Source organism: Sturnira hondurensis, unplaced genomic scaffold, assembly GCF_014824575.4.
Source record: "Sturnira hondurensis isolate 20B ecotype Veracruz unplaced genomic scaffold, ASM1482457v3 Scaffold0019186, whole genome shotgun sequence".
NCBI lineage: Eukaryota > Metazoa > Chordata > Mammalia > Chiroptera > Phyllostomidae > Sturnira > Sturnira hondurensis.
Genome location: NW_028091817.1, coordinates 2,791,947 through 2,813,874, shown reverse-complemented (window position 1 = coordinate 2,813,874; position 21,928 = coordinate 2,791,947). Strand labels below are relative to the sequence as shown.

The 21,928-nt window shown below is 39.7% G+C and overlaps 1 protein-coding gene across 4 annotated transcripts; it reads left to right on the top strand.

The window, feature by feature from the left end:
• The first annotated feature begins 845 nt into the window (after positions 1–845).
• Positions 846–20,485, top strand: TVP23C (trans-golgi network vesicle protein 23 homolog C). Of its 4 annotated transcripts, none has more exons than XM_037070934.1 (7): positions 846–953; positions 4,207–4,289; positions 5,448–5,592; positions 10,784–10,873; positions 12,015–12,146; positions 18,167–18,295; positions 19,614–20,485. In XM_037070934.1, exons 1-7 carry the CDS (start codon positions 942–944, stop codon positions 19,638–19,640), a joined length of 618 nt encoding a protein of 205 aa, XP_036926829.1. In that variant the 5' UTR covers positions 846–941; the 3' UTR covers positions 19,641–20,485. The 4 variants fall into 4 exon arrangements, with proteins under 4 accessions (XP_036926829.1, XP_036926830.1, XP_036926828.1 ...); XM_037070935.1 differs by lacking the exon at positions 846–953 and adding an exon at positions 1,682–1,890 and having other exon boundaries at positions 18,171–18,295; XM_037070933.1 differs by lacking the exon at positions 846–953 and adding an exon at positions 1,695–1,890.
• The last annotated feature ends 1,443 nt before the right edge of the window (positions 20,486–21,928 follow it).

The window sequence follows — 21,928 nt, the reverse complement described above, 5'->3', positions numbered from 1 at the left end:
AGTTTCTCACTATTCTATCCTCTCACAAGATCACACCATCAGCAGCTAAACTTAAAACAACAGTAAGAATACCATCTTCAGTTTACTATGTACTTACCTTGTAGGATACTATCATCAGACCCACTTTATAACTGAGGAAAGATGTACACGGAGGTTACATAATTGGTGAAAGTCGGGGTGAGAGGATGTAGAAGGGGGTGGGGCGGGCTCAAACCCAGAAGCTCAACTCCAGTGCTAGTTCTCAAACTCTTTGTTTCTCACTGTTTCCGGGTTCCCCGGGTTCTCCATTTTCCTCCCGTAATATAATCCTTCATTGTTTACTCAGTCCTCCTGCTTTGTACCTCTTAATAACTTCCCCCCCTTCTCAGGAGCACATTAATATTTTTCAATTGCTTCTAAAATGTAAGGTACAAATAGATCACTGTTCAGGAAAACATGTCCAGTAATACGTTCAAACAAAATGCAACTATGGAATAATAAAGCTATCCACCCCGCCTTCAGGGACTTCACTGCTGGTAGGAATGACAGCTCTTAGGAAGCAACAACAGCTACACGCGACAACCACCAAGCTTTCACTCTTAAGCCAAGCCTTCCCAACTTATTTACCCCCGGTCTTCCATCAGCACTCGCCCCGAACTGCACTGCTCGCCTAGATCTCTGGTCGCCTCGCACACTTTCTCGCTGCGTCTCAGTCCGCACTTCGAGACCCACTGCGCAGGGATCAAACCTCACGGAGCGCCCGCCCTGAGATCCCAGGATCCAAGAGTCGCCCCGCCCACACTTAGGGACTTCCCCAACCGCCCCGCCCACACGCTCGCCCTGCCCCCACGTACGTTCTTCCCTCGAGGCTCCTAGAAGCGGAAGTGGGGTGGGGCTGGGGTGTACTTTGGCTCCATTTGGCCTGACGTGGCGCCCGGAAGTGGGACTGGCGCAGGGCTGCGATGTTGCCGCAGGTGAGGGGCTTTGGCGCGTCGTGAGGGTGGCGGTGCCTGGGGGCTCGCCCTGGAAAATGATGGGGTGCGAGTGGAGTGTCCCAGGGACGTTGTGTCCGCGTCCTGGCTTGCAGCGGGAGTCGGAGGAGGAACGGTGTGGGCGGAGAGCCGAGGGCCGTTGTTCCGGGGACCTAGCTGGGCGCCCCGAAGCCTGTGGTGGACCGTGACCCAGGTTGTGCTGAGGGATACCAGATCCCGGTGTGGAAAAACTCGTGGTCAACCTGCGCGGAGCCCTGGTCGTTTTGGTGCCCGCCCGCAGAGACGCCCTCGCGGGAGGTTACTGTCCGGGGAAGGGCAACTGTGGGGTGGCAGCCTGATTATTCCGGGTGCGTTGCGATCCTGTAGTAATGGGAGGCTCCGCCCGAGCCTTGCTTTCTTGTTTACGTTGCCAAACTGATCTTGAATTGATGGCGGTTAATGGATTTAATTACAGTCCAGAACTTGACAACCAGAGACTAGTATGAATAATTAAATACTCTCTTCCTATTTAAAGAAATACTGTAAAGTGCACTTTCACTTAGATTATCATTGGTGTTTTTTCCCTTGGTGGACGGATTGCCATGGCCCAGACTGCTGTTACTGAGGTCCCCTGTTAGAAACACAGTAGCCACTTTTCCGTTTTCCTCTTGTGGCCTCTGCTTTCATGGTTCACCACCTTCCCTGACTCTGACCCTCCTATGTTTCTGTTATCAGGACCATTCTAATTATATCACTGGGGCCACCTGGATCCCTCTCAATATCCTTAATTTAATCACTTCTGTGAAATTTGTTCTGCCAAGCAATGTATATATTCACAAGATCCAGGGATTAGAACTCGGGCTTCTTTGGTGGAGTGAGAAGATGCATGATTGGGCCTACCACAGCTAATGCAGTGGGTGGCCTGAGAAAGGTCATAGAGGTGGGTAGGGGCCGGATCTGGACATGTATGGACAGGAGTCTGTTTTTCAGCCAAAGTGCTGTGGGTTTTAAATGGGAATGACATGCTTACTCTGAAAAGGTCACCTTGGCTGCAGGATGGAGATGGCACTCTTTCAGGCAAGAGTAGTGTACAGTAGATCTCGATCTTGGCTGCATATTATCATCATCTAGAGAGCTCTGAAAAATCCTGATGCCCAGACCATCCATCTGAACTTTGGGGTGGGACCCAGGTATCAGTTTTTAAAAAATCTTATTTATTTTTAATGTACCCTGTGTAATTACAGCCTGTAGCCGAGGTTGAGAACCACTAATCTCATAGATCCGAATTCATTTTACCTTTCTAGCTTTAGTTTCTACCTTACTTTTTCCACTGTTCACTTAACTCTGTGGGCTCCTTAGTCTTTCCCTGTACATATGTGTGTGTTCTCACTTCTGTACCTTTGAAAGTGTACCTAGTCAAGGGACTAGAATGAGCAGGAGACTTGTTCTTTTGAGGCCCAGCTGATAAACTGTCCTGCAGGAAGCTTCTCCATAACCTCTTTCCTGTGCTCCCATTTGCACTTATGTTTCTCCTGGCACTGTTCCCAGTCTGCCACATACTACAGAGGATCACCTCCTCTGTGTTCCTCATGCTTCAACAAATACTGCACTGCCTGGCCTGGCGCTCTGCTAGACGTGAGGGCTACTCCTTTAGTGTCTGGATGGAGGTAGGAGTAGGCTTGCAGGAAGGATGTCCAAATGGCAATTTGTTCAAGTGCTGTGGGGCATGGAAAATGGTATGCCTGGGGATTTCAGGGGAACTTTCTCTAGTAATTCAGTATTTGAGTTGAAATTGAAAAGATTATTTGGTGTGTGCCTAAAGGTGATCTGTGTAGGGGGTGGGGAAGGGAAGAGATTCCTGGGTAGAGAAAAGATGAAAGACAGGAGGAGGCGTGAACATCAAGTTTTCAGAACATGCAATAACTATTGCTGTACTCTCCAGCAGGAGGGAGTGTCAGAAGTTGAGTAGGGGGATCACATCAGGAGATCTGTGCTGTGTGAAGGAGTTAAGTTTTATCCTGTACATGTAGGTACACCATAGAAGAATTGGGGCAGGGAGTGATGTCGTATTATTTCCATGTTAGGAGGTTTACCCAGTGGATAATGAGAAGCTGGAGTAGAGCTGAACATGTGACTAGAAATAGAAGCAGGGAGGCTGGTGGCTGGCTGGCACCGGTAAAAGTATAAACAGCAGATATCTCATGGTTGAGACTGAAAGTCAATTGCATTGAGTTGAAATGTGAACCATTCTTAGGAGCCTAAAGTTGTGAAAGGAAGGAATACTATAGGAAGGAAAATAGAAGATAGTCTTGGCTGGTGTGGCTCAGTGGATTGAGTGCCAGCCTGTGAACCAAAGGGTTGTTGTTTGGATTCCCAGTCAAGGCACATGCCTGGGTTGTGGACCAGGTCCCCAGTAGGGGGCACTCTAGAGGCAACCACACATTGATGTTCCTCTCCCTCTCTCCCTTCCTCCCCCTGTCTAAAAACAAATAAATAAAATCTTTAAAAAAAAAAGAAAGTAGAAGATTGAAGGAGAGATTCAAGGTTAGGGTTTCTTAAAGTCTTTTTCATACTATAAAGCAGCAGACCCCAACCTTCAGGGACTGGTTTCAGGGAAGGGGGTGGGCAGGATTTGCTTTGCTTGAGGCCCTGTTCCTAACAGACTGTTACTGGTCTGAAGTCTGGTGGTTGGGGACCCCTGCTACAAGGACTCCTGAAGAAGTTTATATGCTAATTAGATTCAGTGGAAACCTTTGAAGATATAGGAAAGTGTAAATGAAATTGATGGAACAAGCCCCCAAGGATGCAGGAAAAGAAGTGATTCTGAGTACAAATAGATGATTTTGCTTTTGGAGAAAAACAGAAAAGAGTTGTGAGAATGGGTCAGGGAAAGGAGAATGCAGTCAGCTGATTCGCTGAAAGAGCCAAAAAATACTGAGTTTATCCCCTAGAGCCTCAGTGGTCTCTGACTTTGGAGGAGCATCCTCTACACACTGGTGGTTTTCTCATAGGGCTCAACAGCTTGGGTAGAGGGATGGAGAGAGCAGATACTTGGATTACCACGTGGGGGTTTTGCCAGATGATTTGGATGGGGGTTAAGGAACTGTGCATGCCCTTTTCCTAGGTTGTAAATTCCAGGTGGCTTTGACCATGTCTTAACCTTGTTCTCCATTCTGACTAGCGTGCTGCCTTGCATGCAGTCAGCATGTGCATACTGAATTCATTTTGCTTCATGGCTGTTTCATTTTCTTATTAGGATAGTAATGATGACACTGAAGATGTTGCACTGTTTGATGCAGAAGAGGAAGCAGCTGCTAGACCCAGAAAATCCGAAATCAGGTATGAAGATAATTTCTAAGACGGGTGTTTATGTCCAGTGCCGTTATGCCTGTAGACTGGTGCCAGCTGATGGGATTCAGGGAAGAGTGGTTGTGTTGTACTTGTGAATGTTGTATATCACTAGTGTGATCTTAGATCTGAGACAAAAATGGCATTTCAGATTTTCTTTGGGAATGACTGGCATTTAGAATTTTACTCAACACCGAGTTTTCAAATCTGTAAATCCAATGAAGTAAACACTAGTGTGTTCATTCTAGCTATTGTGCACTAAGAATGCACCATTTCTTTAGATGGTTTCTATAGATGCATTATGACATTTTGATTTATTGTACAGATTTTAAAATTGCATCTTTTGTATAAACTGACATGAAAATATCAAGGCAAACATTTCTCTTTCAAATTTAGTTCTCTCTAAAGAAATTCACTTAATGAAATCAAGTTCTACCTAAACCTTGAAAACGAGAGATGCCAGTCACAAAAGACCACATATTGTACAATTTCGTTTATATGAAATGTCCAGAATAGGCAAATCTATAGAGACAAAAGGCACATTTATGGTTGCCTAGGGATGGAGGAAGGGTGGGTAGGGATATATGGGAAGGCACTGCCAGTAGGTACGGGTTCCCTTTGGGGTCATGAAAGAGTTCTGAAGTGAATTGTGGTGATGGTTGTACAATCTGTGAATATATAAAACACTATTGAATCATATACCTTAAATAGGTGAATTATATGGTATATGCATTATATCTCAGTAGAGCTGTTAAAAAAACAACTCTTCCTGATGGTTACTTTATCTTAAGACCTGAAGTGGTTTCTGTGGACCTAGAAATTCTTTTGTCATGATTTTTGGACATAGGAAAACAGGATTCAATCCTGAGAGTATGGTTACCATATTTCTCCAAGTTTGGTTAAGTTTCTTCTTATATATTTTGTGAAAGTTTATATTCAATGAGATGTTAACATAGTGTATTGACTGACAGCAAGGGTTGGTCAAATAATGGGACTAAAATAAAGAAGTATGTGCTTTGCTTCCTCCTTAAGGCATCTCTTTTATTTTGACCAAACTGCATGGTTATGCTATGGCTGAAGCATTTTTCATCTACATCCGCAGTACCTAAGTGTAATTGCATTTCTTTTTTTTTATGTTTTGGTTTTCAGACATCCAGTGGCATCATTTTTCCATTTATTCTTTCGAGTCAGTGCAATTGTAGTCTATCTTCTCTGTGAATTGTTGAGCAGCAGCTTTATTGCCTGTATGGTGACAATTATCTTGTTGTTGTCATGTGACTTTTGGGCAGTCAAGGTAGGTTTGACTATTTTTATTTGAAACCATTTAATGTGATGAGATTGAATGGCATGTAAAGAGTAAAAAAAAAAAAAAAAAAAAACCCAAACCCCAAAACTTAGCATTTTGGATTTGCATTAAATTATCTTCTTGTTAAAGTGCCAGGTATATCAGATCACAGGTATATCAGATCACATGTAGGTTATTCTACTCACTTGTGTGCACCTTATGTCAGCCTACATCAGCTTTAAAATTAAACAAATAAATATGAACTGCAGCCGCAGACCCTACATATAGTGTTTAATTCAGTTCTCTGGTTTTGTTTCACAATCACTTCCAGCTGTGCCATATATAATTTCTAGAAAGACCCTAGGGTGATTTGTTCACTAATACTTCAGGAGTACCCATCATTTGTGAAGGCTGTAGGGCATTATTTTTTAACTGGGGCCAGTTTTGCACCGTGGACACATGTCAATGTCTGAAGACATTTCTGGTTATTACAGCTGAGGTGGGGGAAGTATGCTATTTGAAACATCTAGTGGGTAGAGGCCAGGGGTGCTTCTAAACATTTTAAGATGCACAGATTGGACAGCTCCCCACAACAAATCATTTTGTAGCCCACAGTGTCAGCAGTGCTGAAGTTAAGAAACCTTGTTGTAGAGGATAGAGAGGAGTGTAAGAAGTGGTTTCAAACTCAAAGGTGACAAGTAAAGGGATGGATGGGTACATGGATGGGTGGGTATGTGAGTAGTAACTTTTAAAATATTAACTGTGGACCCTCTGTTTTCACTGTAAAACTAGACTTGTCGATGTGTTTGGAAATTTTCATAGCAAAATGGTAGGGGAAAAATCAAAGAAAAGAAAAAGCAAGAGCTGATTTTTTAATTTCAGAGACATGTATATTGATTCAAAGACCAGTAAGGTGTTACAAGTGTGTTCACATCCACCAACCCAGCCGATATTTTGATTCTTACAGATATCAGAAGTGATTGGCTTGCTGGCAGCTGGTTTCCATAGGCCAGAAAATTACAGAAGTTTGTTTCTTTTAGGCTTTTCTTTTGTACAGTCTGATTTGGCTTGTTTTTCTTTGAATTTCTTCTGTTGCTTTATGCTCTAAAGTGTTTACTGTATCCTGGTCACAATTTTGTCTTTGAGGAATGTTCTTTTTTGTTATTCATGTAATTTTTGTTTAGCCACATAGATCATGGTCTTTACTCAGTTCTTCCTGGTAATTTCCAAGTTCTTAAAATTAAATACTTCTGGGTTTAGGGTTTTAAAAGATGTGGCCCAAAGTATATTTTCTGATAAGCTGTTTTTTTTTAATGAGGGTTTAAAAAATGTCACCCTTTTATTTGTGGCAAAATTACTTACAGGTATCCAAACCAATGCTATGTGGAACACATAGGTGGGGAAGTTGTTAAAAGTGAACTTGGGAAGGGGATAGGCAGGGTTCCAAACCTAGTTAGAACATAGATGTGTCACAATTATTATAAATCTCAGTACAATTGTCAAAAGAAGAAATAGAATCATTAAAAAATAAAATAGATAAATATAAAGATAAAATTATTCTTAAAAAATTTTTAAATTTAAATGTTAATGCCCATATGTTACTATTCCTTACTCTGATGGAGTAAAAAAATGTTAAATAATGGTTTTAAAATTTTAATGATAGCTATTAATAAAATTTAAATTTTAAGTTATGTATTTTATTGGAGATGATAAGAGCAACTAGAAGATACTTTATAAAGCAAGAGAATGAAAGAAAGCACGTGTCAAAGAAGCTTAAGTATCATAAGGTGTAGTACAAGGTGATTGATGGAAGTGGTAGCAAATTAGTTACAACAGTAGATGTAATTTGATTAAACTTTCTTCTTAAAGATAAGAATTTTAAGATTTGGTCAAAAATCAAAGTCCAACCAAAAAGTTCTAACTACAAAGTTCATGACATTATAAAAAGTGTAAAAGGCAAAGATAACATCAGACCAATTCAAACAAAAAGAAACTTGGCATTAGAGTATTACCATTAGACAAAGTAAAAATGGGAGTAAGACAGCATTCAGTGGAACAAAAAAGGTTATTTTATGAATCACAGTGAGGCTCATTCCCAGAATCACATTATGTCAAACTATGTGTACTTAAAAACTTAGGGACCCTAGAAGAAGATGGAGGAAACATTATGGTAGGGGTCTAACAAGCCACTGTCTCTGATAGATCAAAGCAACAAAAAACAAATAAGGTCTAAAGGATCTGAATGAAATAACAAGGCTGATTTAATAGCAATATTTGAAACTTTATATGTACAAGGATAATTTAATGGCAAGAGTTCAGTCCTCGTGCAACATTTATACAAATTAATTAAGTGTTACTATAAAGAAAATTGAAATATATTGCTCAAAGCAGCTACATTTTCTAGCCCAGTGCAACAAAACTAGAAATTCATTAAAAATGATCGTGAAAACTAGAATTTTTTTTATTTTTTATTTATTTATCTTTAGAGGGGAAGGGAAGGAGAGGGGGAGAGAAATATCAATGTATGGTTGCCTCTGGTATGTCCCCTGCCGGGAACTGGCCTGCAACCCAGGCATGTGCCATGACTGGGAATCGAACCACAATCATGTGGTTCGCAGGCCCGTGCTCAATCCACTGAGCTACACCAGCCAGGGCGAAAACTAGAATTTTAAAAAGAGCCAACTTGCTAAATATCTTGGCCTTAAAAGAAAACAAAAAGTATAAGTAATAGATTATACCTGAAGACATTTTAAAACTATAAATAACAGATTATTTTTACCTAATGACATTGATCATCTACACATAAACTTGGGGAATGTGTATGAAGCTGAATTCAAAGGAAAAAATAGATTAAAGGCTTTTATTATTAGACAGAGGTCCAGAATTTTTTTAATTAAACTTTGTTTTTAATTCTCACTTGAGGATGTATTTGTTGATTTTAGAGAGAGAGGAAGGGGGAATGAGAGAGACATTGATTGGTTGCCTCCCATACAAACCCTGATGGAGTATTGAACCCACAACCTAGGCATGTGCCCTGACCAGAGATTGAACCTGAAACTTTTCTGTGTATGGGTGGACTCTCCAGCCAACTAAGCCAAGCAGCCAGGGCAGGTCCAGAAATTTTAAAAACAAAAGCAATCAGCTTGAGAGAAATTAGGAAAATTAATATTGATAAAAGTAGAAAGTCAAGAGTTGGAAAATGGGAAAGTGGAGGAAGAAATATTCCAGAGCTGTTATTTGAAAATGCCAATAAAATAGACCTCTGGCTGGTCTTGGTCTTTGCCAGCTCTTCTCTTTTACTTGGCCTGTAAATGTTAGCACTTCTGCCAAATGAATTATAGTCTTTGAGGCTCCTCCTTTTCTCCTCTATTTTTTTCCTAAGCACTGTCATCTATGCTTCTGATTTCAGATGCTTATCTCTAGGTCAGGTTGACTCCCAGATCTATATCTCCAGCCCAGGTTTGTCTTTGCTGTTCCAGACCTCTCCATCTGTCTTTTTGACATATTTATTTGGCTTTCTTGGAGGTACTTCAAATTCAACATGTGTGAAATATCCTTCTCATCTTCTAGCCCCCAAAATGCTGCTCTTCCACTAGGGTTCCCTTTCACAGGGCCTTGAATCACCTTTTTTTTTTAACATGAGCAAACCAAAAGATTACCTTTTCATACCCCATATCAAGGTAATGACCAATTCCCATGAACCCGGAGATTTTACTTTCTTCCTTAGGGCTTCCGTGCCTGCTTGTCTACCTGGTGGGTTGTTCTCATTCACACATTACCTCAACCCAGTGATGCCTGATCTGTTTCTGTGCCATGGATTCCTTTGGTAGTCTTATGAAGCTATGAATGGTGTTTTTAAATACAGAAAAGAAAACACATTAAGATTAAATATCACTGCAGAAGTCAAAGGAAGTCACTTATATTGAAATATAATGAAAACATTAAAAAGGCACATTTTCTAATTTAATGATATGTACTTTATGTACTAAATAGTAAGACCTGGTATCAGGCCCAATTACTTTGAAAGCAGTGATGAACATAAATAATATTTTGTGATATCTGCAACAAGTGTAGTATAATATCTGAAAGATATCTATGGTTTTTATTGTGATAATACCTCAGGTACTATTAATTCTATCATGGTTAATTATCTACATTTATAATTGAAAGATGAACTATATTTTAGCCAGAAGTTAGTGAAAATAAAGATACAGTTTTTCTCCATCCAAGTTCACAGGACCCCTGAACTCTATTAGTGGACACCACTGATTAAAAATTTCTTGCATTATTGATTCCTACTTATCCTTTAAATCTCATTCCCAGTGTTGATTCCTCAGAGACAGTGTCTAGGTCATTCTTCCCTGTTAGACTTGCGAAGCCCACTCTTCTCCCGCACAGTACTTAGCATGTTCAGTAATGGAACATACACATATTGGTTGACTGTCTCTCTTCCCCACAGTCCTTAATCTCCACAAGGATAGGAGATTTACCTGCTATCACCATATTATTACATGCTCAATAAATATTTGTTGAGTAAATAAGCATTAGGGAAACTATCAGAGTAATTTGTTATGTTAATAAGGAAAAGAACTCGTTACCTTTGAGGTGCTGAGTGAAGGCCAGTACCTGTAACCACTGTCTTCCTCAGTCCAAAACTCTCTCTTGATTCCTATAAGGGCACTAATCCTATTCATGAGGGCCCCACCCTCATGAACCCATCTAATCCTAATCACCCCCTAATACCACATGTTGGGAGGTAGAGTTTCAACATACAGAATTGGGGGGGGGGGACATAAACATTCAGCCTGTAACAACCATTTTTAGAGATATACAGTTACAAAATACCTGTAGCTACGGTCAGGACATATAGGAAAAATAGGTCAGAGTGGCTAATGAGCAAGGGGTTTAGGAACACATTAGAGAATGGGAGAAAGGGCAGGAGCTCAGAAGGGAAAGGGGAAGGTCATGTTGATGAAGCTTCAACCCCCACCGGTTGTGAAGCTTCACCCCCACCCCGCTTCTCCTGCCATTGCCATTTTGTTTCATCTTTTGTCCAGGCCTGGTGTGTCATGGTATAAAACTGAATATTATGGAGGTAAAGCAGGAGCTATTTTGTTTATGAAAGGTGACACTGAGGTATGACCTTATGGTAGATCCTTAAATAATGTTTTTAAAGCGTGTGTATATTAATCTTTACCAGAATGTCACAGGTCGACTAATGGTTGGCCTGCGTTGGTGGAATCATATTGATGAAGATGGAAAAAGTCACTGGGTGTTCGAGTCCAGGAAGGTAGGCACCTCCCACCTCCTGCTTTGAGTGCCATTCAGTAAATTAGTTGTAGATTACATTTGAATATTTATGGGTGAAGTATTTAAGATTAAAAGCACTATCCCAAACATTTGACATGTCCACACTAAACCAGATGGCCCTCTAAATCTAATTATATTTTTTTGACCAGGTCAGACCAGAAACAGTGTGTGTATAGGAAGAATCCTCCAAGGGTGGACTTATACTGTATGCTGAGCTTCCTGTTTGGGGCTGCTCTCTGATAAAGGGTCTCTTTCTGATGCCCTCAGCTTTATGTTACCTGGCCTGGAATAACTGCTTCTCATAGCTTGCTCTGTCCTTGCTCCATGGTCCTTTTCCATTGTGGACAGGAAACAGAAATGGAAGGACTGCAGCTGGACAGAAAATCTGAAGTGATTGGAGCAGTCTCTTCTTTAAGTTGGACCTTCAGGGACTCAAGGGGGGCTCTGGTCTGTTTTGGGTTGGCCCGCTTGTCGATACTGAGCTTTGTTTCCCTGTGGAAATCAGTGTGGTTGGCAGAGGACAAAATTCTTGGAGGTAATAACAGGGAAATTGCTTGCCTTCTGTTTGGAAGTGCCTTGACAGGCATTTCTCACAAAGCAGCAATATGCTCAGTGAACCCATGGTCCTTTGTACTGTAAAATCTGCCTAATAAACAAGTCACCACTCTTTTAAATGTTGGATTTTGCTAAGATACTCTGGTCATTGTCCAGAATGGCTTAATTCCATTTTTTTCTGGACCCTGACTTGACCTATTTGGAGGACTGTAGCCTTGATTTCCTTAACTTTACCCCCAGAATGTATCATTTAAAGCTTCCCTATGAATGAGCAGTATAAACACAAGAAGGATAGAATAGAAGCATATCAGACCACTTTAAACTGTCTGCTCTGCCCTGAAACTACAAATTCTTGATCTAAAACAAAGTATATTACAATGAGTTCCTAAAATTTTAGTGGTGGTAGATCTACTAGCTGTTTTTTCGAGGGGAGAAGGGAGTTCCTGATTTAGGACCTGGGATGTCTGTGTTAATTTGAGTTTGAGGGTAAGATGTTTTTCATCAAAGTGTAAAACTTTATACCGATACCACAAAACATTGGTTATTAAATTCATGTTCTTTTATAGGCATCCTCTCAAGAGAATAAAACTGTTTCAGAGGCTGAATCGAGAATCTTCTGGTTAGGGCTTGTTGCCTGCCCCGTGCTTTGGGTGATATTTGCCTTCAGTGCTCTCTTCTCCTTCAGAGTGAAGTGGTTGGTGAGTATCAGGGCAGAACTAGGGAATAATCCATGAAGATGCCCAAGGGCTAATCAAAGTAAGCAGCCCTCTAGGCCAACTTTAGGGACCTGTGTTGAATAAGCAACTTGATCATGTATTTCCCAAGTTTGATTTCCCAGTCTGCTTTTTAAGTATTGTTAAGCAGAGCTGTGTTAAAAGACCTCACTTCACCAGTTTTCCAGGTGCTAGCATAATTTTAATTGAACCCACCTTGTAGAGAGATGACTGTATTTATCACATTATCTTGTTAGATGAGATGTTGGGTAAACTCCAAGCAAACATGTTTAGCTTAATTTGGAACTAACAGAGTGGTCTTTTTGAAAATATTGCTTGATAACCTATTCTGGCTATTATATAGTACATCTTGTCAAAACTTAGTGGCTTAAAACATCAACAGTCATTTTATGGTCTCTCACAGTTTCTCTGATTCTTGAGCCTGGATGGTCATCTTCTCCCTGGATCCTCACGTGGTCTTCCCTTTGTACGTGTGTCTGTGTCTTCTTTTCCTCTAGTTATAAGGACATCAGGCATATGGATTAGGGCCCACTCTGGTGACCTCATCTTATTTTAATTACCTCTTTAAAGACCCATCTTTAAATATAATCACATTTGGGAATACTAGAGTTAGTACTTTAACATATGCACTTTTAGGAGACACGGTTCAGCCCATAATAACAACCTAGCCTCAGAAGTAGGCACAGCAGCACTTTGCCACCTAATCATATTCAAGGGGATGGGAATTAGGCTTTGCACCTTGATTGGTGGGAAGTGTAGGTGTTAAAGAGCTTCTAGAAGAGCATGTGGACCAGGAGTTACTGTTGCTGCCATCTTTGGGAAATGTTATCTGTTACTTGCCCCAGACTATGAGTCTTGTTCTTTTGATAGTTAAGTTTGTCTCACTTAACTGTTGATAGCAGACATATTTTGGTCTTACTTATGTTTTTTTCTTATTTTCTTGTTTCTGTTTTGCTATATAGGTTCTCTTTTTCTTTGTACATATACATAAATCATTTTTGCAATTTGGAAGGTTTATTGTCTACTTTCAGTTTTTCTAATACTGATCTTAATTACATGTTTGTATCACACAGTCTTTCACGAATTAGAAAGTGTGCTTCATATCTGACTTCTGGCTGTGGTATGGAGATGGTCAGGTTAACACTCATGGTTTCTCCCACCTTTTCTCCCTGCGTCCACCTCTGTATTTTTGTTGATTATACAGTTGGCCCTCGAACAACATGGGAGTTAGGGGTACTGACCCCCCGTGCAGTCAAAAATCTGCATAAAACTTTTGACTTCCCCAAAAGCTTGACTGTGTTGTCTTATTTTAGTTATTTTAAGCAGTGCACTTAAACCTGCTTATTGACTTAACAGACTGTTTAGAAAGGAACTGAAATACTCTTAGGCTCTCTCTTTGTTTCATCCCTTTCTATTGCCTGAGTTTTGTTTGTTTCGGTATTATTCTTGCTGTCAAGATTTGTAACAATTGCCTTTTGAACTGTATTTTGGATTGTTTGTTCAGTCTTTGATTATAATATTTTAAAATACATTGATTAAATCTTTTTATTGGAGCTTTTCCTTTTACCTCCTGGATGGTTAGCTACATTTCATTGCTGGGTGATATTTTTCAAAAAACTTAACTTACAATAAGTGTTATTTTCCTTTGGCTCTGTCATGTTTAAGAATATGAGTCTATTGACTTTATTTTTGAATGACAATGTGGCTAGGTGAATATTCTTGGGTCACAGCATCATTTAGAAGATACTATTTCATTATTTTCTTATATCAAATTTTGCAGGGAAATCTGAGGCCAGGCTTACTTAACCACCGTGTAAGTGAGTAAATCATTTTTCTCCCTGGACAAATAATTTTTTATTATTCTTAAAGTTTTAAAATATCATAACCAGAATGCCATTGTGTTTATCTTTCTAGATTGATTTTTCTGGAAACTGTGTGCTCCTCTAATATGCAGGTGCAGATTTTACTTTGAATCAGGAAAATTGTCTTCTGTTAAGTCTTTACATTTATTTATGTTCTCTTTTTTGGTTTCTCTGATTCTGAGCTACTGGTTATCTCTATTCAGTCATTTTTGTCTGTTCTCATATGCTATCTTTAATTGCTTTGAGCTCTCAGTTTTCTTCTCTTCATTCACTCAGCAAATATTTTTACAAGTCTTGTATATGCCAGACCTGTTCTTGGCACTGGAGATACTGTCAGCAGATGGATAAACAAGGTAACTGCTCTGGTAGGCCTTATGTTTTCTGGGAGGGTGTTGTGGACACACAATGAGTAAGGAAGCAGAGGCTCTTTGATAATGATAAAAGGTAAGAGTGGAGCGTGCCAGGGAGAAAGTAATGGGCTACTTCTGGTCCGCAAAGGTTTCTTTCTGTATGTCCTTAGCTCTGTCAGCTTCATTATCCTCTCCTCCTGTTGTGTTATCTTACCTTCGTTCTCTCTGAGTTCTTACCTTCAGGTCTTGCATAGGGCGAAGTATTCCCAGGAATGCTTTTTATTTTGATGGACTGTATTTCTTTCAGAATAGATTCTTAACCTATCTCTTGCACACTATGTTTTTTATTTTCACTTAATTGCTATAGTATTGCAGAGACGCCTTTCCCTTTGTCCCTCTCTATTTTGCTGCTACTTGCAGGCAGCTCTGCCCAGACCTTCTCTTTATGCTGGTTTAGTGTGGGTGACTTCCCTTGACTGCTGTCTCCTGTATCTGAGATATCTGGGCTCCACTGTGAGCTAGACTTCAGGGGCTGAGGCACAGGAATGAGGAAGAGAACAGAGCCAGGCCTCTGGCTGCCTTGGCTGGCTTGCTTGAGTTTTGCCTCTATTTATGAAGTGGAGCTCTTGTTTCCTGGTTGGGTGCATGTTCTGTTCTGGGTCTCTTCTGCTTCAGACCCTTTATGAGGCCCTGGAGCCTTAGCATCCATCTGGGAGAGGCAACCCAGTCTTTCTTTCATTTTTTCCGCCTTTATTTTTACTGTTGACTCTCTTGCTCATGTCCCTGTTTTCCTCCCCTTCGCCCTCCTTCTCCAAGCCCCAGCTCCCCTTTCCCTCTGGCCATCACCACACCGTCATCTTATGTGTCATTCATATATGTTTTTTCTCTAATCCCTTCACCTCCTTTTATCCAGTCTCCCTCCCTCCCCTCGATTCTGACAGCTGTTAGTCTGTTCTGGGTAATCACACCTATGTTTCTGTTTTGTTTGTCATTTAATTTTGTTCATTAGATTCCACATATAAGTGAAATCATATGCTTTTTGTCTTTCTCTGACTGGCTTATTTCACTTCCCAGTGAACACACTCCACAGCATAACACTCTCCCAGTCCATCCATGCTGTGGCAAAAAATAAGGATTTCTTTTTTATGGCTGTGTAGTATTCCGTTGTGTAAATGCACCACGGCTTTTTTATTTACTCATCTACTGATGGGCACTTGGGCTGTTTTGATTTTAGTTATCGTAAATAATGCTGCTATGAACAAAGTGCGTATATTTTTACGAATTGGTGTCTCTTCAATAAATGGTGTTGGAAAAATTGGACAAAAATATGCAGAAAAATGAAACTAGACCACCAATTTATAACACACACAAAAATAAATTCAATGGATATGAGACCTAAGTGTAAGTTACCAAGCTATAAAGATCCTACAAGAAAACATAGGTAGTAAAATCTCAGACATTTGTGGGAGCATTATTTTTGCCGATATGTCTCCCAGGGCAATGAAAATAAAGGGAAAAATGAAAAGATGAGACTACCTCAGACTAAAAAGCCTAGTCCTTCTTTAGCAGTGTTCCACTGCCCTAAACCCAAGTCAGCGAAGGTGATGGAAAGAAGAGTCTGGGCTCATGTTAAGACCTTGGGGTGGGAAGGTGGCCTCACCCAGGTTCTTCATGAGTCTTTCCCAGTTTCTGTTCTCTTAGGTCTTCTACTTGATGATTGATGGTCCTTCTGTATTTCCTCTCCTCCTTCTCTTCCTCTCTCCTACCCCCCAAACAAGGGGGCATGAAATGTCGAGCTGCTTGGATCTTCCTGCCTCAGTCGGGTTGGAAGGGACTGCTGCTTTCATAATCTGTTTCTGCATTTTCTTCGTAGGGTTATCTGTATCTTCTGGCCTTTTGCCTCTAAGTTGTTAGGGGTGGTGATTACTAGTAACAATTTTTCTTTAAGCTTCTTTGGACAGTAGTTAGGAGCTATATAGAGTGACATGAAGCTGGCTTTTTCTCTGACAGCCAGCCCTTTTTTATATTTATTGGTACCAGCTTTTTTGCCTTTAAAAAAGTTTGTTTGCTATTTATATCTTAGGGACAGGGAGATCTTGGTATCTGGCTTTACTACGCCATTATAAACCAGAAGTCTGCTTGTTTTAACTTATAAATGCATTTTCAGGTCCATTGTCATTGGATAACATCGATGCCTCAGTGGTGCTCATGCTTTAGTCTGTGCACTTAAGGGTCCCAGCATGTTGGTGACACTTACCAGGAGTGTCCCAATTTGGGAACCATGGGAAGTGGAAGGAAATTTATTTCGATAAAAACATAGTTTTAGTTTATTTAGGTAACTAGCAACCTTATATAATTCTAATGTGCTTTTTTCTGTGAAACATACATTTAAAACAGAAAGGACAACTCTACATACTTTCTTTACTAAAGATATGAACCTATTCCTTAATTAAAACATTTAAGCCCTCTCATCTGCTTAAAATCACCTATACAGCTTATTAAGGACAGTAAGTCTGGATTGGAAAAAGAAATTCTCTTCAGCTATCTCACTTTTTAAAGGTATAAACATTCCATAGGTGATCCTTTCACTAGCAGATAAATTGATGACTTGGTTGATTTCAAGAACATAGTGGCAAATTATGACCTGTAGGCCAGATTCAGCCCAATGCAGGTTATTGTAACTTTACTTTGGAACAGCCTTGCCTGTTTGTTTTCATGTTGTCTCTGGCTGCCTTGGGGCTAGAATGGCAGAGCTGAGTGGTTGCAACAGAGACTTTATGACCTACAAAGCCCAAAATGTTAATGGTCTGGCCCTTTACAACAGTGGTGTCAAACTCATTTTTAGTGGGGCCACATCAGCCCAAAGGGCCTAATGTAATTTTAGGACTGGATAAATGTAGTTACTCCTTAACTGTTAAGGAAATGAAATTACATTGGGCCCTTTGAAGGCAACTGCCAGGCTGATGTGGCCCCCAGGGAAAATGAATTTGACACCCCTGCTTTACATGAAAACTTTGCCAGCCCATTGGAGAATATTTAACCATGTGATCTTACATTGCCGTAATTAACTCTATTTTCTTAATATTTAAGAGTAGGCTTGAGTTTTTTATTCTCAGTCTGGAATGACCTTAATGGGGTCACCTGTAGGATCCCTGATGTAGCCACCAGGAAGCAGCAATGCTGCGCCAAAGTGCATTTCCTCCTAGTGCTCCAGCCCCTCCAGCCTATCTGCCCCTCTCTCAGAAGACAGACACACCTGCTGATGGCCGCCCTGAGGCACTGATTTGCTCTTTTGGGAGCCAGCTGAGACACACACGCTAGCACAGAGCAGAGATTCACCTGTGCATGTGCTTAGCTTACTGAATTTGATCTATCTCTTGACCATTCTTATGTAATTAGTTCTTTAAGAAGTAATTGACATTTGAGCCTCTTCTCAGTCTCACTTACTCTTTTATATCTTTATACGTGGGCCCTTGAACAATGGAGACAGAATGGTCCTCCCCACTGCATTCCCGGAGTTGGCCTGGTGCCTTCATACAGCATATGTATTTAATAAGTATCTGCTAGGTGGCTGATGTAATGCCTTTTGCAGAGCGTATGTTGGGGTCAATCTGTTCTGGCAAGTGAAGCAGTGTTATTGGAGCAATAACCCCATTGTAGAGCTTCCTTTTCTTTTTCCTATAACACTCTGCCTTGTCTCATTCATAGCATAGAGAAAGGTTAATCAAATTTAGGCCAGTAACCATTGATTGATTATTTTTCTCTTCCCCAGGCAGTGGTTACCATGGGTGTGGTTTTACAAGGTGCCAACCTGTATGGCTACATCAGGTGCAAAGTGGGCAGCAGGAAGAATCTGACCAGCATGGCCACATCCTATTTGGGAAAGCAGTTCTTAAGACAAGTAAGTGTGTTCTGGATGAGAGGGTGAGTTGAATGTGGTTGTGACTAATGCAGTGATTTCTGACTTGTGTAGAGTTTCATTTTTATGAAATGCTTAAAGTTTTTAATGCATCTATTTAAGTATGAGATCATGATGATAAAGATACTTCGATTACTTTTGGGAGGCTTTAGAACATTCCAGAAATGTATTGTCAGTGTCCTGAAAATATTTTAAAACCAGAGAGATAAACTGTCATTGATAATAACTTATTTTATTTTAAAGTATCATAAGTTCAGTTGCTTTTCATTAATTGTAGTGGCTCTGAAAGTTTTGAAGAATGCTATTGTATGGTTTTAGGGTTTGTATAGTAAGAACAAGTAGAAACAACATAAGATTAAAGATTGTTTTAAAGTACTCAGATTTTTTTTTAGAGCATACAGGTCTTATCACCGTTCCCTAATACAAGTATTTAAATCAGGGTTTTCAGTGGGATAAGCAGTATTTGTTAAATCTCTTGGGAAAAATGATGATATCTTGGTTTGTGTGGTAGGTTGGGCAAGCAGTGTTGCGCTGGACAGTGACACTCAGAGCTGAGGGTGCATCGGAATCATCTAGAGGCTAAAACACAGACTGTTGGGTCACACCTCCCAGCTTCCTTATTCAGTGAATCTGGGAGTGGGTCTTATAATTTGCATGTCCCCCAGTGGGTGCTGATGCATCTGGTCCAAGGACTGTGTTTAGAGAACTAAAGCCTTGAGAGATGAAGTTCCTACTCAAGTACATACAGCTAATAAGTAGTATAAAACTAGGGCTTGATTCGGCTTTCCTCTCTTGAAATCCATTGTTCTTTTCATTCTACTGTACAGTTTTTCTTTTATAAAGGAGTAGGGGAAAATATTCTTGTAGGGACATTATTCTCTTCCTGAGGGTTTTTGCATGGCCCCAGTATACCTTTGCTGTGGTGTACCTTGTGCTAGTTGTCAAGTGTGTACTTAAGTGTTTTTTTCCCTTGGGATTTCCAGTGTTTCTGAAGTGGGGTGCCCATTGCATACAGGTGAAACTGGATGTTGAGCCTGACACAACATGTCTAGGATTAGTAGGCTTACATGGCACCTGGTAATTCTTTGCTAAAATGAGAATGGCTTGCTGGACATTTGGGTGGATCCATTGATTTGCTTCTCTAACATATTTGTAATTTTTAACCTAATTGGGCCATTGAATGTAAGTTAATATAATAGCTGGATCTGCTTACAAGTACTGAATATTTTCCTAGTGCTTTGAAGTCTGGTATGTTAAGTAAAATAGCTTTTTTTATTAAGGAGTTCTTACTCTTTTGCAGAATACTGGAGATGATCAGCCCTCCTGAGGAAAGAGAAAGCCTATGTATTCTGTTACATTGGGAAAACTGAAGAGATTCTTGACTCTGAACATTTTAGAACTCAGTACATGTTGCAGAAAGGAGTGTTGGGTTTGTTTGTTCATTTAAAAATTTACTTTAAGAAAAACAAAACGTGGTTTTCATATTAGGTTTTTATTTCTAGCATTTGGGGCTTGAAATACGCTGCTAGGAGCATTGTCAGAGTTGGGTTCATTGTGTGTTTGTGCACACAGTCGTGTAATGTCCATGTATTGCACTTGGTGAAAGTGTTTATCTTCATGTACGTATGTAATGAAGACCTTTGCATTTTGATCTGTAGAATGTAGAAGGATATTCTTAATCTCATTTCAAAACTCTTATATATTTATATATTATTTCTGTAGATTATCTTCAGAAGAAAGTTTTGTTTTCATGGTAAGAATGAGCACTTTGACTTATGTGTAAGTTAGAAATAATTATTAATTTTACAACTTAATGTATACTCATGATGAAATTTCTTATCGTAGACATTCATAGGCAGATTAAAACCAATTTTGGGTTAGTGCTATGAACTACTTTGTAAAATTTTATTTATTTTCATTTGTAACAAGTCATTCAGTATAGGCCCAATTCATATAAATGAATCTTCATAGTTTATGTGTAAGGGATACCTAGAGATTGTGGCTGTTCTGTTTATTTTTGGGGAAGGGTAGGCAGACTTTACTTGGAACTTCCCGGAAGAGCTTCAGTGGTATTTGGCCTAATGAAATCTGTCTTTTACCGCCAAAAGGGTATTATTCTTATGTCATAGTAAGAATAATCATTTAAATACCTGGCATAATAAATGCCTAAAAGACATTTTATTTTATTAATCTTTTTCCCTTGCTGTAGTGGGGATATTGTAAATCATGGATTTGTGTTAATATTTCTTAAAAAACAATATGTGTAACAGTCTAGAAACTGTTATAGAATCTGTAAATTCTTTTGTAGGTATGCTTAAACTTCGCTGGAGTCTTAATCAACAGATTATTTTGTTAGTGTATTTATACATTGTTAAAAATTTGTAAAAGCTGTTTTATTTAATTGGAGTGATAGCTTTGAAAGTACATAACTTTATATTTGTATAAAACTCTACTGTTTACAAAGCACTTTGACATGTGTAGTCTCATCTGATCCTCATGAGAGACCTGTTTTGTGTGAGACCTGTGTACAGGTGATGAAATGGAGCTTCAGGTTAGTGATGACTTACCCAAGGACACATGGGTTACAGGAAGACTAATTAGGGTACATTACTGTTTTTAGAGGGAATACTTGTCTCTAATGTCTTTTCATTCTTTCCTAAGATGTGTGAAAGAAACATTGATTGGTTGCCTCTCTCAGGACCCCAACCAGGAATCTGGCCCAAAACCTGGGTGTGTGCCCTGACTAGGAATTGAACTAGTCATTTGCTTTGCTATATGATGCCCAGCCAACTAAGCCACACTGGTCAGGGCTCCTTGGTATTTATTTCAATGAAATAAAACTTATATCCACACAAAAACCTGTACATGGATGTTTACAGCAGCTTTCTTCATAATTGCCCCAAACTGGAAGCAACCAAGATGTCCTGCAGTAGGTGAATGAAGAAACTTCATTCCGTCCAGACAGTGGGATGTTATTCAGCACTAAAAAGAAATGAGCCATCAAGCCATGAAAAGATATGGAAGAAACTTAAATGTATATTAGTAAGTGAAAGAAGCCAATCTAAAAAGGCTGCCAGTTGTACAATTTCAACTGTGTGACATTCAGGAAAAGGCAAAACTATGGAGACAGTAAAATTATCACTGGTTGCTAAGAATTAGGGTGGGGAGAAGAATGGAGCATAGAGGATTTGGGGGGTAGTAAGATATTCTGTGTGATGTTATAATACTGGGATTATGTCATTATACATTTGTCCAAATTCACAGAATGTACGATACCAAGTGTGAACCTTAAAGTACAGCATGGACTTAGTGTGATTATGATGTGTCACTGCAGGTTCATTGATTGCAACTAGTGTCAGGGATGTTGTTAACAGGGAAAGCTGTGGATGCGTAGAGAGTATACGGGAAATCTTTGTATCACCTTCTCAATTTTGTTGTGAATCTAAAAGTAGTCTAAAAAGTAGTCTTAAAAAATATCAGAAGAGATTTCAGATCAATAGTCTAATCTGTCACCTCAGGAAACTAGAAAAAAGAAGAGAAAGTAAACCCATAGGAAAGAAAAGGAAGGAACTGACTAGGAAAAAAAGACTAAAATGACTAAAATCAATGAAAGAG

What these genes read in the sequence shown, in the direction of transcription:
- TVP23C (XM_037070933.1), top strand. Translation starts at nt 1,837, where the DNA reads ATGATTGGGCCTACCACAGCTAATGCAGTGGGTGGCCTGAGAAAGGTC. An exon ending in CCCAGAAAATCCGAAATCAG is followed by an intron (nt 4,290 to 5,447) that starts GTATGAAGATAA and finishes TTTGGTTTTCAG; the next exon opens with ACATCCAGTGGCATCATTTT. An exon ending in GGGTGTTCGAGTCCAGGAAG is followed by an intron (nt 10,874 to 12,014) that starts GTAGGCACCTCC and finishes GTTCTTTTATAG; the next exon opens with GCATCCTCTCAAGAGAATAA.